Below are 16192 nucleotides of genomic sequence, written 5' to 3'. Positions count from 1 at the left end.
CCAGTTTCAAATTCAGATCCTCCCACTCCAAAGCTTAAGCTCTTAACCACTACTATACTAGAATAGGAAAAAGCATTAAAATTGAAATTAGTGACTCTGTATTTAAATCCCAGCTCTGCCACATACTAGCTTCCCTCAACTATTAGGACAAGTTACTTCATCACCCTGAGCCTCAGTATCCTCATTTATAAAACTGGGAAAATGATAGACACCCTTCCCAAAGTTCTGAGATAATCAAAGCACCTAGCACAATGTCTGAAAACTGTTTATGGCAGAAAGATGTGCATTAATCTTGAATTGAGTTGAATTGAATTCCATACAAAGAGCCTGGAATCCTAATAATTTAGGCCTAATTATTAATCCTAATAATTTAGTAATAATAACAATTTGAGTTTGAGGGGATCTTGGAAGTCAGCACCTTCTGGTTCATTAATCAGCATATTCTCTTCACCTCTCACTCATTTCCTCTTTGGTCTCACCATCCATGACTGGGATTGTAGCATGGATTCTTTCTTTCCCTCTTCCCTTCCATGCTTCCTTCCATTTGGGTTTTGAGGTTAAAACAATAATAACAACTATAATACTCTACCAGCATGCCCTAATATTTGACTGGGAATACTGATACTGATATGATCCACTGCCCCCCCTCCCAGTTCAGGAATCTCCTCCACTTTCTCCCTGACAAGTGGCCATCCCCCTTCTACTAAAGCAGCTTTAGAACTCACCACATGCTGAGAGCCCTCCATTGCTGGATCAGCCCTCTCGATAGAGTACACTGTATAAAACTAAAGGAAATGGTTTGAACTTGTCACCAAGCTCAAAGCTTTCAAGCATTATTTGAAGGCAGTGTGGGAGCAGTGAGGAAAGTGACAGGCCTACAAGTCAGTCCCATGTGGGCTCCAGGCCCTGTTATACAGTTGCTGTATGATTTGGGGCAAGTCATATACCTTCTTCTGGTCTCTATTTCCACATCTGAAAGACTGTGGATCATTTTATCTAGCATATGTAGAGGGGGGAGGGGCATCAGTGTATCTCTTTTTTAAAACAAAATTAGATTCAGATCACTGATAAGGAAAGCAGAGAAAAGCACATCTGCTCTGGTGGAAATAAGAGAGAATGGCTTGCTTCTTCACTGGTTTTTCTCCTTGCCCTATGCAAGAACTCTCCAGGTAGCATAGTGTGAAAATCATCTAGAGTGGACAACCTCACTGTGCTCGGTGTGAGGAGATGGTGGCACAGAGAGGATACGTGACTTATTCCTGGTTCATTCCACGAGCTAGCAGAAGACCCAGAGATGGAATATAGTGGTATAATATACTACTACCCCACTGCCCTATTTCTAGTTTCACATTTCCTCAGGCCACATTATCCACTCTGAACTTTTTTTGGGGGGAGGGGTTCCTTTTGTTACATCTCTGGCTTCAAAAGGCCCCTCCTCATGTTTCTCCCCACCCCTCATTCAATCATTGGGAAGCCTCATATCTTCCTGTACTTTTTGACATTCTTCAAAATATTCTTATACTTTTTGGGGCTTTTTTTCAATGGAAGGAGAGTTAAGTAATATGGGTTTAACTTTTTGTTTTGAGATAATTATCGATTCTCATGGATTTGAAAAAATAGTACAGAGAGGTCTTGTGTACCCTTCACCCAGTTTCCCGCAAAAGCTGCATCTTTTATAACTACAGTACAGCATCAAAGCCAGGAAATTTACATTGGTATAATGTGTGTGTATAGTTCCATACCATTTTATCACATGCAACCACCACAACAGTCCAGATACAGAACTATCTCATCACCAAAAAGATCTCCCAGATGCAACTCCTTTATGGTCATACTCACCCCCCTCTCTCTCTCACCAACTTATTATATTATACATACATAACTTGTCACAGTCTATTGATGTTGACATTTACCAATTTGAGTGAAATGTAGAATTTCTGCCTCCTTTTAAGTCACTTTACTTCTCCATGTATAATAAAATTGTGTTAAATATTTCCTCCACATACATTGAAAACCACATCAATGTTACAATTTTTGCTTCAACACCAAACATAATGTAGACAACACAGAGAAAAAGGGAAGTATACTGTTATTTACCCACATTTTTACTCTGTTATTTTACACTGTTATTTCTTCCTTTCTGATATTCCAAGAGTCCTTCTTTTATCATTTCTTTTCTGTTTCAAAAACTTCCTTTCTCTATTCTTTTAGAGTAGGTCTGTTGGTGATAAATACTCTTACTTTTTCCTTTACCTAGAATATTTTGATTTCCCCTTCATTCTTGAAAGATATTTTTGCTGGATACAGGATTCTGGGTTCACCATTCTTTTCTTTTAGCATTTGAAAAATATTGTGCCACTTCCCTCTGGCCTCCATAGTTTCTAATGTGAAACCTGTTGTATTTAATTTTTTCCCCTGTAGGTAAGATGTTATTTCCTCTCACTGCTTTCAAATCCCTGTCTTTGTCCTTCGTTTTCAGAAGTTTGATTATGATGTTTCTTAGCATGGATCTCCCTCAGTTTTTCCTGTTTGGGGTTCACTCTAGAGTCTCCAGAATCTATAGGTTTATATCTTTGGCCAAATTTGAGAAGATTTCAGCCATTTCAAATAGTTTTTTTCAGTCTCACTCTCTTTCTCCTCTCCTTGAATTTTAAAGACATGAATGTTAGATTTATCATTGCATAGGTCCCGGAGGATCTGTTCATTTTTCTTTTTAGTCTATTTCTTTTCTTTTCTTTTTTTACTGAGGAAGATCAGCCATGAGCTAACATCTGCTGCCAATCATCCTCTTTTTGCTTGAGGAAGACTCCCTGAGCTAACATCTGTGCCAATCTTCCTCTACTTCGTATGTGAGACGTCATCACAGCATGGCTTGATGAGCGGTGTGTAGGTCCATGCCCAGGATCTGAATCCATGAACCCCAGGCTGCCAAGGCGGAGCGCCTGAACTCAACCATTACACCACCAGGCCAGCCCTGTTGTTAGTCTATTTTTTTTCTCTATGGTTCAGATTGGGTAATTTCTATTATTTCACTCTCATGTTCATTTATTCTTTTCTCTGTTCCCTGCACTCTATTGTTGATCCCATCCTCAAGTGAGTGGTGGGAGTTCAGACTCCTCACATGGTCTGACATCATGGAGAGGAGGGAGGGATTCATAACTGACAAGCAGAAATGAAAGTCCCAGTTCCCTACTTTTATCTGACACTGCCTGCTGGGGAGATTGGAGCAAAGATGGAAGTCTAGGCTCCCCACTCACCCTTTGTTGGTGAGGGAGAAAATGGGGCTACAGTTTTTTTCCACAGTGTTTGGCTAGAGTAGGAGGTAATTATTGTCTCAAAGTTTTCTGTCTTTTTAGCCCACCCCTTTCCTGGTCCTTCGTTTAGTGAGAACAGGCTTTTGAAAAGGCTTGGTTTTTGTCTGCTCCCCTTGGCATTTCCAGGTGGCCAGTTTCTCCAGCAACCATTCTGGCATGTATGAGGCAACAATAAAACCCAGAGTACTCACCCCTGTATCATTTCTCAGGGAAATCATGGTTCCCTGAGAAATGATACTTCCCTGAGAAATGATACAGTGGTGAGTACCCTGGGTTGTATTGTTGCCTCATATATGCCATATTGTTGCCACAGCCAGTCTTCCCTCCTCTCTCTACCTGTTAGTTTACTATGCTTGTTCCATAAGTGATGTGTATGGTTTTTAGCTATACTTAGTGAGAGAAATAGGGAGAAATGCATCTACTCCATCTTGTCCCAGAACCAGAAGTCTTTAATGTCTTACCTTTACTTTTCTTTTTTTTTTTTTTTTTTTTTTTGGTGAGGAAGATTGGCCCTGAGCTAACACCTGTTGCCAATCTTCCTCTTTTTGCTTGAGGAAGATTGTCGCTGAGCTAACATCTGTGCCAATATTCCTCTGTTTTGTATTTGGGATGCTGCCACAGCATGGCTTGATGAGCAATGTGTAGGTCTGTACCCAGGATCCAAACCCGCGGACCCCAGGCCGCAAAACTAGAACATGCAAACTTAACCACTATGCCACCAGGCCGGCCCCTTACCTTTTCTTTTTAATGCATATATATTTATTTTTGGAAATTTGATTTTGTAGCATTGCTTTAATGCCAATAATCTCAAGATATAAAACTTAAATGAGAACAAAACAACTGCAAGGACCATTTTACAGCTCCTAAATGCGTCATTTTTTTTCAATGCCAATTCTTCATGCTGTCCAGATTGCAGTAAAATTGATAGAGTGACAGACCAAGAGCAGCATTTTAAATTGGTGCAACATATTTTGAGAGCATACATAGCAGGAGCTTATAGTCATTAACCCTACAATCTGTCTCAGGAGCTAATTCTAAAAAATAAATTAACAAAACAAAATCTATATAATATTATCTACTTTAGAAAAAAATATAGAAAATCTTAAGGCCCAGAAATAAGGATATGATACAGTAAATTGTGATACACAAAAACAGTAAAAAATTCTCCAACTATGGTATAATGAACACTAGGAGAAAACATGAGAAATTGCTTTGATATAATGTTAAATGAAAAGAACAGAATACAAATGGGTATATACATTTAATTGTAGCTGTGTAAAAATGTGCCTATGGAAACAAAAACTAAAAAGGAAAATGAAAAATTAAAAATAATTGTTTAATGGATTAATTAATTTATTTAACAAATACATATCGAGTACCTACTATGTACCAGGCACAACTCTAGGTGCTAGGGATACAAAAGTGAATTAAAAAAATGACAAAAATCCCTATTTTCATGGTGCTTACTTTCTAATAGAGGGAGAGACAGCTAATAAAATAAGTAATACTTTATAGTGTGTTAGATGGTAATAAGTACAATATAGAAAAATAAAGCAGGGAAGGAGAATAGGTATATGGGGGGTAAGGAGATATAATTTAATTGTAAATGTACAACTCATTTTATAAAATATTAATTCATGACTTTATAATTTTCCAAAGTATTATTTTTGTAACAATAAAGCCCTATTATTTCAGAAAAAACATCATTAATTTCAAAATTTTAGATTTTTTTTTTTACAAAAGTAAGGTTAAAGATTATCATTACATTAACAATAATAGAAAGTATGGATCCATTGCTTATTTATATATAACTCTATCACTGCACTTAATTCAAAAGAATATTATAATTGTCTGTTTATTTGCTGTCTATCCCATGGGCTTATATCTCTTTCCTCCATTTTTGTAGCCAAACTTTTGAAAGAACCGTCCATATTTATGGCCTCCATTTCTTCACATGTTCTCCATCTCCCAACTCACACAGCCTGGCTTGAACTCCCAACACATCACTAAAAGTGCACTCACCAAAGCCTCTAATAACCTCTGTGGCACTTTGGGCATTTTTGTTTGTTTGTTTGTTTTTGTGAGGAAGATCAGCCCTGAGCTAACATCCATGCTGATCCTCCTCTTTTTGCTGAGGAAGACCGGCTCTGAGCTAACATCTATTGCCAATCCTCCTCCTTTTTTTTCCCCCCGAAGCCCCAGTAGATAGCTGTATGTCATAGTTGCACATCCTTCTAGTTGCTAGGGCTTTTGTAGAAAAGCCCTCTCTCCTTGGTTTCATAACACCACACTTTCTTGGTTTTCTTCCTACCTCTCTGGCCAGTCCCTCTCATCCTCTTTTGTGAGTTTCTCATCCTCTACCTGACCTTTAAATGGACGGATTTCTCAGGGCCACGTCCTAATCTTCTCTCTTACTCCACATGACCTCCCTGGGGATCACATCTGTTCCCACAGTTCTGGTTATCATCTACAGGCTTATGACTCCTGAATCTGTACCTCCAGACTCCTCTCTTGAGTCTCTTACCAATATATCCTATTGCCTACTTGACATCTCTGCTTGCATGTCTCTCAGGGACTTCTAACAAAATGTTTCCAAGGTCAAGCTCATCATCTCCCTTACCCAACCAAATCTGCCAAAACTGTCTCTCCTCTTATGATTCCTATCTTTAGTAATGGCACCACTATCCCTTCTGTTGCCCATGCCAGAAAACTTGGGAGTCATCCAGCACTCCCCCTCTCTTTTACCCTCCACATCTAGTCAATCATAGTTAAGTTGATTCAATCTTCTGTTAACCCTCATATCCATCCACTTACTTTCATTGCTACTATTACCACCCTAATACATCATCATCTATAGCTTAAGGCATTACAAAAACCTCTCCAAGATAGTCTCTATTCAGCAACAAGACTGTTCTTTCTAAAGTGACAATCTGATCATGTCCTGTTCCTGGTTAATCTTTTCAATTTCTTTACATTGCCCTCAGAATCAAGTCCAACTCTTTAGTTTGGCTTGCAAGGCTTACCTCAATTTCACTCCTACCTACCTCTCCAGTCAACTTCTCTTTAGAATTTCATGCTCTAATCACATTGGGCTTTGCTCATCAAAGATGTAATGTTCTCTCTCATCTCTTGGCCTTCAAACACATTCTATCACTTCACACATATTCCCACCTGCTACAATCTAACTCCTATTCATTTTTCAGTTCTCAGTATAAATAACGTGCCTAAGGAAGGTTTCTAATCCTTAGAACAAATTAAGTCTTAAATGCTATATAGCATGCTGAATAGTTTCCACAACATGTTGAATTTCCTCTGTTGTAACAGTTATCACACTTAGCTAGAGTTATGTATTTAATGTCTAGCTCAGTAGACTATGAGCTCTATGAAAACAGTAATCACGTCTCTCTTGTCACTGTTTTGTTTTAATATCTTGCATAATTCCTGGTCCGTTGTAACTACTCAGTAAGCATTTATTGAGAAGCAGAAGGAAAGAAGAAAGGAAGGGACAGAGGGAAGGAAGGAATAATGCTCACCCAATCAGTCTTGGATGAGTCAGGGGAAAAGCAAAAAAAAAAATGATCATGAAATTCATTGAATTAATAAGATCTTTGAGACTTTAAAAAGTATTTACACATCCATTTCACATTTGTTTCTTAGAACAACTCTGTGAGAAAGTATTATTATACACTTTTTACAGTGAGGAAACCAAGGCTCATAAAAGAGGTATATGGCTCATCATGTTATATCGTCCTCTTCGAATCCTATTTCCTTAATTTTGTTCGTTTCATTTCCTTGAGATCTAGCTGAAACACCACCTGCCCGGAAAGCTTCTTCTTTTCTCCCTACAGTCCTAATAATATCATTTTCTTCCTCTTCTCTAATCCCACAGCACACTTTATATACCTCCCTAATGGTTCTTAGCACAATGCTCATTATATCACACCTATTTATGTTTGTGTTCCATTTCAACATCTAAAGAATAAAATTTTAAATATATAATCCAGATCAGATTCATATTTATCACCCCAGGACCTAGCACAAAGTTAGATGCTCAATAAAAATGTGTTAAATGGAAGCCACCTCTAAGATTTAGTTCAATCTGCTCAATCTACTATAATGGACAAGTCAATCAGAGAAGTTATTTCACATCTACAAAAGGCCAAAGAGCAGCATGCTACTTCCTGCCTCTTTGCGCCTCCTTCCTCCACTCTCTTCATGCATGGAATATGGGAGGAACAGCAAACTTGGAGTCCTGAGGTCTCTTGTTAATGTCACCACTTACTAGTTGTGTAAATATTATAAGCTTAGTTTCTGCATAGGTGAGACTATAGATATCAGCTGTTTTTGTAATGCCAGATCCTACCAGTGCCTAGCACTTAGCAATTGCAGCCTTTGACAAAGTTAAAAAATATTAATGAGTTATGATTGCAGAAATTTGATGCTACAGAGTCCTAACAACCAACAATCCTTAAAAAGTCTAGTATGTAAACAGAATTAGAGTGAACTAAAATGGGCAGAAAACTCCTGAATCTTCCAGCTTCTCCTTTTCACTACTCAGTATTCTGACTTCATCTCCTCAAGGCAGAATAGCCTTGAGTGGCTAAATATTTGCATAATGCCTTTTTAGTTGCTTCTTTTGCTCATTGCTTTCCACAACTAATTGATTACCAAACCTGTGCTAAGGTCTGAAGGCATCTTTGCTTGGGATCAGTTACAGCCCCCTATAAGAGGTGAAAGAAGAATGTTTATTTCACCTTGAAAAGGTGAAGAAAGTTTGTTTTCCCAATTTGGTATATATTTAAGCTAGGAAATTTAGGGTTTTTAATGTTTGTCATGAGGTTAGAATTTTTCAAGGCCTAGTTGTAACATTAATGGAAGTAAGGCCCTTAGACAAAAGAAGTACCAGATACTTCTTTAGTTATGGTGGTTGCCTTGGTATTGGGAAAACTGGAATTAGGAAGACACTAAAAAAGATATTCTAATATTGAGATCTGTAAGGTATTTGTTAACTTTGAGTCTGGCCATTTTCTAGAATCCAAAATGTGATGAACTCCTTAGGGCCAGTAAAATCTAATATTCTGAGAGCCAAACAGTCATATACACTTGTTTATGTTACCCTGGGAACATTTAGGAAAATTACTACTGGAGGATAGCTTCTGGTACAGGTAATTGACACAAGGAATAGAAGCAAGTCCCAGGCTGAAAGCACAAAGGGGCAGAATGAATCTTTAGAACAAACCAGTAGCAAAGAAAGTAAAAATTATGGTCTGAAGAGATCAGTTAGTAAAATTCTAAAATGAAAGTTCCATTTGGGAACAGATCTTTTGTTATATTCATCCTGTATTCCCAATATCTAGAATAGTGCATGACACATTAAGGTGCTAAATAAGTAAACAAATATCTAAACGTCTGGCTTGAGGAAAGGGGCCTGGGAAGGAACGTGAGTAGCTTTGCATCCAAGGTCTGGGGATAATAACGTAAAAAAATAGGAAAGATTAAACATACCAACAACTTGATTTGCTCAGGTACCTTGTGCCATACTGGCTTGATGAACTACAACAAACGCAGTTATGAAACTTTAAAATCTTTTAGACCATTAGAGATGCCCAATAACTGGATAATGGCTGCTGCTGAGAGCCTCCCAACATTAGATAAGAGCACTAACTTAATTTTAAGGCACTACAATATAAATGCAAGGACTCATTAATATTTCAAAATCTTGTCAAGAGTCCTGATAGAGAGGACCCAAATGATACTTCATGAGAAACAAAACAAAACAAAACAAAACAAAACAAAATAATTAAGGGTTAAGGATTTTCAAAAGCACACACACACAAAAAGAAAAGACTCCAGAACTGAGCACTTTGGAAAAAGGGATGGTGATTACGGTTGCTGTGTAAGATCCCAACACAGAGCCTGGTAAAAGAAGTACAATGTAATTTTGAAGGCCCTCATGAGCAGATCAACAGTGATGTCCTTTTGTTGACAAGATTTGAAAAACACGTCTACACATATGCCTATTAACAGAGAGATGTGCTCTATTATTATCCTTTTGGGCTGAGTTCAGAGACTCAGAGTAAAGACCTACTCCTTGCCTAGATCTCCCTGCCAAAAGGAAATCAAGGAACAGCAGTACAGTTGACTTGACGCAGCAAAGCAAAAAACAGGCCTAGGAAGATATTTTTATCTTTTAATAAACAGTTTTCATTATCATCATCAAATGCCTACATTTTTACAAACCTCAGTTTCTCAGCCCAGCATTTATAGAAAATTGCCAAGTATCATTTGTAGATAAAAGCACAATTCAATATTTATGAATTGCTAGTTTTCTATAAATATAGACATTTGAAGATGATCTCACTAGTGATTAAAATTTGAACAGGGATCAAAGCTAGAATAATATTAACAATTCCTTGCATTTGTACAGTGTTTTACATAATACTATTAATAATAGATGACATTTATTGAGCACTTAGCAAGTGCCAGGCACTTTACTTGCAAATTCTTATAACAACTTCAGTTCAGTTCAACAAGCATTAACACCTACTATGTGATCGATGAATAACACTTGGTTTCTGTTTTAAAAACTCTCGTTTTGGTGCACTCAATCAATGTTTGGTGAATGAATAAATGAATGGATGGATGAACAAATTAATCGGTTTGAATGGCAGTGTGGGGTAATAAAAATAACATAGGCTCCTCCCCCCACTATCTCTGGTCTTGAGAAAGTACTTCACCTCTCCTAGCCTCAATTTCTTCATCTGTAATATAGGGATATTTAAAATCTCCCTTGCAAAAATGTTGTGAGAATAGTAACAGCAAATGTAAAACATCTGACAAAGAATGAGCTTTCAGTAAGTTAGAATAGTTATCATCATCATTGTCACTATTATTAAGCAATCCTATCCAATTCTCCTCATCCTCACTATAGCAATGCGACAAACAGAACTTTAACATCCATAAAAACACACAATATCTATACAAAAACACCACAAAAACTAAGCAAAGCAAGGGAAATCTACTAAACTGTTGCTCCCAATGTGCTCCTAGGTTACTGCACAACATCTATGCTTAAGCTAGAAAAAAAACCCGTAGAATCAATTTTAATTATGCTTCCAAAGAGACCATGATAAAAGGCAAACAGGACAGGAAGCTTACCAAATAACAGATTGTACCTTCCCTTATAATAGAATGCTGGTCACTCCAAATGTGGGACCATGTTCCCTATCCCAACATTCCCAAAGAATACTACCTAGAGCCCAGATGATGGGCATTCAGAAACTCATCTTATTCTTCTTAGTGCCAGTGAGGCTAACCCTAGCCATACAGCATAAACTTGACCCCTGGGCCAAATTCTCCAACCAGAAGGAGGTCCCATTCTGTGGGTCACTTACCATTTCGGTCTGCTGGTAGACTTCACCATAGGGGCCATCCCATCTCTATAAAGACTCTTGGTTTTGCTGAAGTTAACAATGTTGAAAATAACTCTCTGAAAAAGAAAGAGGGAGAAGTTTTGCAGAAGACTATACTACGCAAGTTGCCACTTCCTGATAATTAGGACTGGAAACAATAAGCGGGGTTAAAGGAATCCATATGGACTAGCTGCCAAGAGTATAGTGAGGACAAATGGTGCCCATAGAAATTCAATGTGTTTGTGCCAGCTTAGCATGGTAGTTAAGAGCACAGACTCTGGAATCTGGAAGCCTGAGTTTTAATCCCACTCTACCACTCTCAAGCTGTGTGACCTTGCCAAGCTACTAAACTTTCTTGTGCCTCAGTTTCCTCATCTGAAAAATGGGGATAATTATGGTACCTATAGTTACTGATGATAATAAAATAAGTTAATATATGTACAGTGTTTGGAACCATACTTGGTATATAGTAAATGCTATATAAAGTTTTAGCTATTATTATTAATTGTGCCCTGTCTAGGTTGACCTGGAATTTGCATGGAAATGAATAATATTATCATTAGAGTGACCATAGTGCATTTGAAGTTCAACAAAACTAAAGATAACAACTGAGAGCAAAATTGAAGTTAAAAAATTCTGCAACTACTCAACACTCCTTTGACTAGAACTGGAGGATGTACGTCCTCTTCTGTACCCGCTTTGTTATCCTCTGCTAGGGGCCAGAGGTAGTGGGCTCAACCCTAATCTCAGCATCAATTTATAGGGCCACAGGTGTATGGGTAAGTCCCTTCCCTTTCTGGGTCTCACCTATAAAACAGGGGAGTGGAGTGTTCTAGATGGCTATAGCCCTTCCAGGAGGGCAATATAGTTAAAAGAGATCAGGCCTTTGTTTTAGTAAACAACTTTGTCACAAGTGAGGAGAGACTGGGAAAGAGAAAAGAATTGGGGTTAAAGACCCTAAATGACTGTGCAATAGTCCAAAGGAGAGAGCGTGAGGATCATAGCAAAGACAGCCAGAATAGCCGGAGAAAGAGGAAAGCCTTCAAGAGGTTACGATAGGCTAGCTTTTCTATCCAGAGGCAGTGAAAGAGAGGGAAGCATCAAAATTCATGTAGTATTTCCTTCACTAAATATTTATCGTGTGAGTTATTATATAATATCAAGTGTCAGGAATTTTATATATTTAAATTTTTTAAAAATATTCTCCTATAACTATAATAAAAAAAGATATTAACATCTCTATTTTACAGATGGGGGAACTGAGGTTCAAAGAGGTTAACTAACTTGTCCAAAGTCAAACAATTAATAGATAGAGTTGATATTTGAATCCATGAGATATAAAAGATAAGTAAGATGTCCATGATGTCTACCCTTGAGTTACTCATTAAGGTTTCCAAAAGTTCATAACTATAACCAAGTCTGTTTTCCAAAATAAAGGCAATAATAAATATAATGGCAATTTTTTCAAGTCTTTAAAATTGTCTTTTCTTAAAAAGAGAAAATACAAACCATTTCCTCTGGCCTCATATTAGGGACTACCATAAAATGCTTTGTTCTATCAAACAAGGTCTTAAGAATAACCCATGTTTTCCTTTCTCCTCAGAGACTCAGCCACTGACCCCATCTCCAGGCATTTCAGTTTCAGACCTTCCCTCTGTCATTACATTAAGTCATCAAGAATGTCCAAGGCTATTTCATTATTAATAACCTGGACCTGCCTGTTGTCAGTTCAATTACTTCTCCCAGGGTCTTGGCTACTGTCTAATTTAAGAAAATCAATATCAAGGGGACAAATGGCCTTTGAACCTCACAGGGCTTAATCTCCTTTTTTCTTCTGAGATTCCCAGCGTCAGATCCATTTCCAGTGAACCCAGAAGCCATACTGCACTTTCAGGATCTACATTAATGCTAAATGCGGGGGAAAATCTAATACAGAAATAATGTGCATATGTGAAGCTGGAATAAAGAAATGAGCAAGTGGAACATTTATTGACCATTAATATCCTACTATGTGCCAGGAAAATTTCCCAGATGTTTTAAATATGCTGTATCATTTAGCTTTTCCTTCCATAAACAAAAGCTGTTTATTGTAACCCAATTTTAGACATGAGGAAATTGAAGCTAATAAAGGCTAATTGGCTTGCCCCCACGTCCCCAAAATCCCAGAACTATTAACTGGTAGAGCTAGGACTTAAATCTTTGGTGTTCTGACCATAAAGATCATACTTTTTCTATAACACTACAGGCAAAAAGAACACTATCGCTTACCATCCCCTATCCATGCATTGTTTTTTAACATTTTCCAGCCTATTGAGCAAGGCAGCATGTGGTTGCGAGAATCAAAGGTATTTGGAAGTAGGCAGTACAGAAAATCTTGGCTTTCCCTATTTTACACTTAATTATCAGTAATTTACTCAAAATGCATCACAAGAAATGGTATCTAGGAGGTAATGGCAACAACAAAAACTATAATAATAGCTACCAACTTCTGAGCACTTTCTATGTACCAAATTTTTACACACTCTTCTTAATTTTTCATGTATCAGATAAGATATAATGATGGATATCAGAAAATATTTAGAAATGAAAAATTAATTTAGCACTACATATCAGAGCTTGTGGCATGCAGAAAAAGCAGTAAATAGAGAAGTTAAATTTTAGCCTTATGTGCATATATTAGAAAAGGAGACTGAAAAGAAAAAAAAGTGCTAAGTACTCAACTTAAAATTCATACCACAGAATCCCAGAGACACAAAACCCTGGAAGCAATTGGTACATCTGAAGGTTTGGGTGTCAGGCAGAGCTTGGTCCAAAGTCCTTATCAAGAGAAATTAAGTTCCCAGATTCTTTCCCTCACACTAAGCACTCAAGTGACTACTCTTTCTCCATCATGACGGGAGACTAGAGGGTCATTCTCCAGAGAGGTTGAAGCACAGAAACTCTGGATTCAAAATCCAGAATACTGGTAGTCAAGCTTATCTCTACAGTCAAGAGATTAGAGAATTCTTCTGTGGAAAAACCAACTCCCAATCAAAGATAAAACATATATAGGAGACTCCTCCAGCGAAATGGCTGGTTCTCCATTGGCATGGTCCACACATGCATTTAGAACCTCCATTTCAACTTTTAATGTCAATCTGTTAATGATGAAAGACATTCAATAGAAGCAGAGACCAAAGCAACCAAACAAATATATAGGGGAAAAGAAAAGAACTCAGAAAAAACAGAGGCAATGTGCAATAGGTGCATTGAAAACTAATTTAACAGAAAAAGAAGCAACTATTAGTAGAAGACAGGAGGCACACAAGAGGTAGTTGTAGAAGAAAAAAACTTAATCATATATCATAATGCTCATCTGTATTAATATTTACCTATTCATAATAAAGAGAAGCCTGAATATTAATTTAACCTAAAGAGTGATATAAACATGAAGAGAAGAGAGGTGCTTGTATTTTATAGCAGAAATGGTAAAGAATAGGGCCGGCCCCGTGGCTTAGCGTTAAGTGCGTGTGCTCCGCTACTGGTGGACCGGGGTTCGGATCCCGGGCGCGCACTGACGCACCGCTTCTCCGGCCATGCTGAGGCCGCGTCCCACATACAGCAACTAGAAGGATGTGCAACTATGGCATACAACTACCTGCTGGTCTTTGGGGAAAAAAAGGAGGAGGATTGGCAATAGATGTTAGCTCAGGGCCGGTCTTCCTCAGCAAAAAGGGGAGGATTGGCTTGGATGTCAGCTCAGGGCTGATCTTCCTCACAAAAAAAAAAAAAAGAAAAGAAAAGAAATGGTAAAGAATAAAATTATCATCTTCATAATACCAAGTTGATAAATATTATCTAAAACCAAAATGAATAAAGAATAGCAGTATAGAAATTTTATTTAGAAGTATAGAAGTAATATCAGAGAAAATAGTGAAAAGAACTATGAGTGATTGCCTCAAGAGCAGGGGCCAAGTCCTGCCTGCTGCCTGTCTTTGTAAAAAAAATAATAATAATAAAAAAAAAAAGCGGTGCTCATTCATTAGGAGTTGTCTATGGCTGCTTTTGCGACATAACAGTAGAGTTGAGTAGTTGTGATAGAGACCTGATGGCCCACAAAGCCTACATTATTTCATAATTTGTTCTTTATAGAAAAAGTTTGCTGATCCTTGCTTTAGGAAGCAGGGATCAAAAGTGGGGACATAAGCAGCGGGCTATTTTCTTTTTGGCCTTTGTAGTATTATTTGACTTTTTAAATTATGTACATGTATTTATTTTATAAAAAATGTGTGCACCTGAAATTTACACAATGTTATAAACCAATGTGGCCTCAATAAAATAAAAAAAATTAAGTGAAATTTTTTAAAAAAGAAAAACATGGAAAGCTACTCAACTCATTTTATGAGGCTATTATAAACTTAAAGCAAAAATAGGCAAGGACAACTGGAGAATGGAAAATTATAGCCCCATGTCGGTTATAAACATTGATTGAAAAATTTTAAATAAAATATTTCCAATTCAGATCCAGCAATAAATTTACACACACATACATACATATAGTATATCAATACAAAGTAAGACATATCCTAGGAATGGAAGGATGATTCAACATCAAAAAGAGCTATAATGTAAGTCATTACATTAACAAATTAAGTGAGAAATAATTATCAACAAACAGATATAGTAAAAACATCTGATAAAATACAACCTCCATTCAAAAATTTTTTAAAAATCTTTGCAGGCTAGAAATAGAAGAGAATTTCCTTTATCTTATGAAGGGTATCAATGAAAAATTTAGAGGAATCATACTTAATGGTGACATGTAAGAAATATTCCTATGAAAGTCAGGAAAAAACAAGGACGCCACTATTGTTGCTTCTATTCATCATCATACTGAAAGTTCTAGTGCAATAAAACAAGAAAAGATAGTAAAAAGTATAAAGATTAAAAAAAGATGTAAAATTCATTATTCACAGATGATATGATTGTCTACATGTAAAATAAAAGAGAAACTAAAAAAACTTTAAAAATAAATAGAGAGTCCAAGAAGGTGAGTGGATTCAAGAACAATATACAAATTTCAACAATGGACCTATAAAACAATGGACTTATAATCAAGAAAAATATAGAAATAAAATATAGGAATAAAAAAGGGAACAAACTATAAGCATTAAAAAGATTTTTAAAAATATTATAATAAAAAGATATTATGCAAAGAATTTGAAAGATTAGGAAAAAAAGCACCAATTCTTAGAAAAACAAAAAAAAGCCTCACCAAAATCGATAGAAGATACACAAAATCTGAGTAGTTCTATTAAATTTATAAAGGTAATTGAATATATTATTAAAAACTTTCCCACAAAGAAAATGCCAGGCCCAGACAGCTTCCTCAGTTAAGCCTCCCAAACACTTAAAGAAGACAAAACACTAACCTTACACAAATAATTCCATATAATTGAAAGTGAGGGAACATTTTCCAACTTGTTT

The 16192-nt window shown here is 36.8% G+C and overlaps 1 protein-coding gene across 1 annotated transcript in view; it reads right to left on the bottom strand.

The window, feature by feature from the left end:
• The window catches only part of AGBL4 (AGBL carboxypeptidase 4), a 1245941-nt gene that overhangs the window by 700490 nt on the left and 529259 nt on the right, over window positions 1–16192 (bottom strand). The window contains exon 4 of the mRNA XM_087445980.1: window positions 10709–10803. Coding sequence (XP_087302106.1) covers window positions 10709–10803 — 95 coding nt within the window. The remainder of the gene's footprint in view (window positions 1–10708; window positions 10804–16192) is intronic.

This window comes from Ceratotherium simum, chromosome 22, assembly GCF_057802395.1.
Source record: "Ceratotherium simum simum isolate JZ-2026a chromosome 22, ASM5780239v1, whole genome shotgun sequence".
NCBI lineage: Eukaryota > Metazoa > Chordata > Mammalia > Perissodactyla > Rhinocerotidae > Ceratotherium > Ceratotherium simum.
Note: the sequence above shows the minus strand (reverse complement) of the source record. Positions and strands in the feature narration are given on the sequence as shown.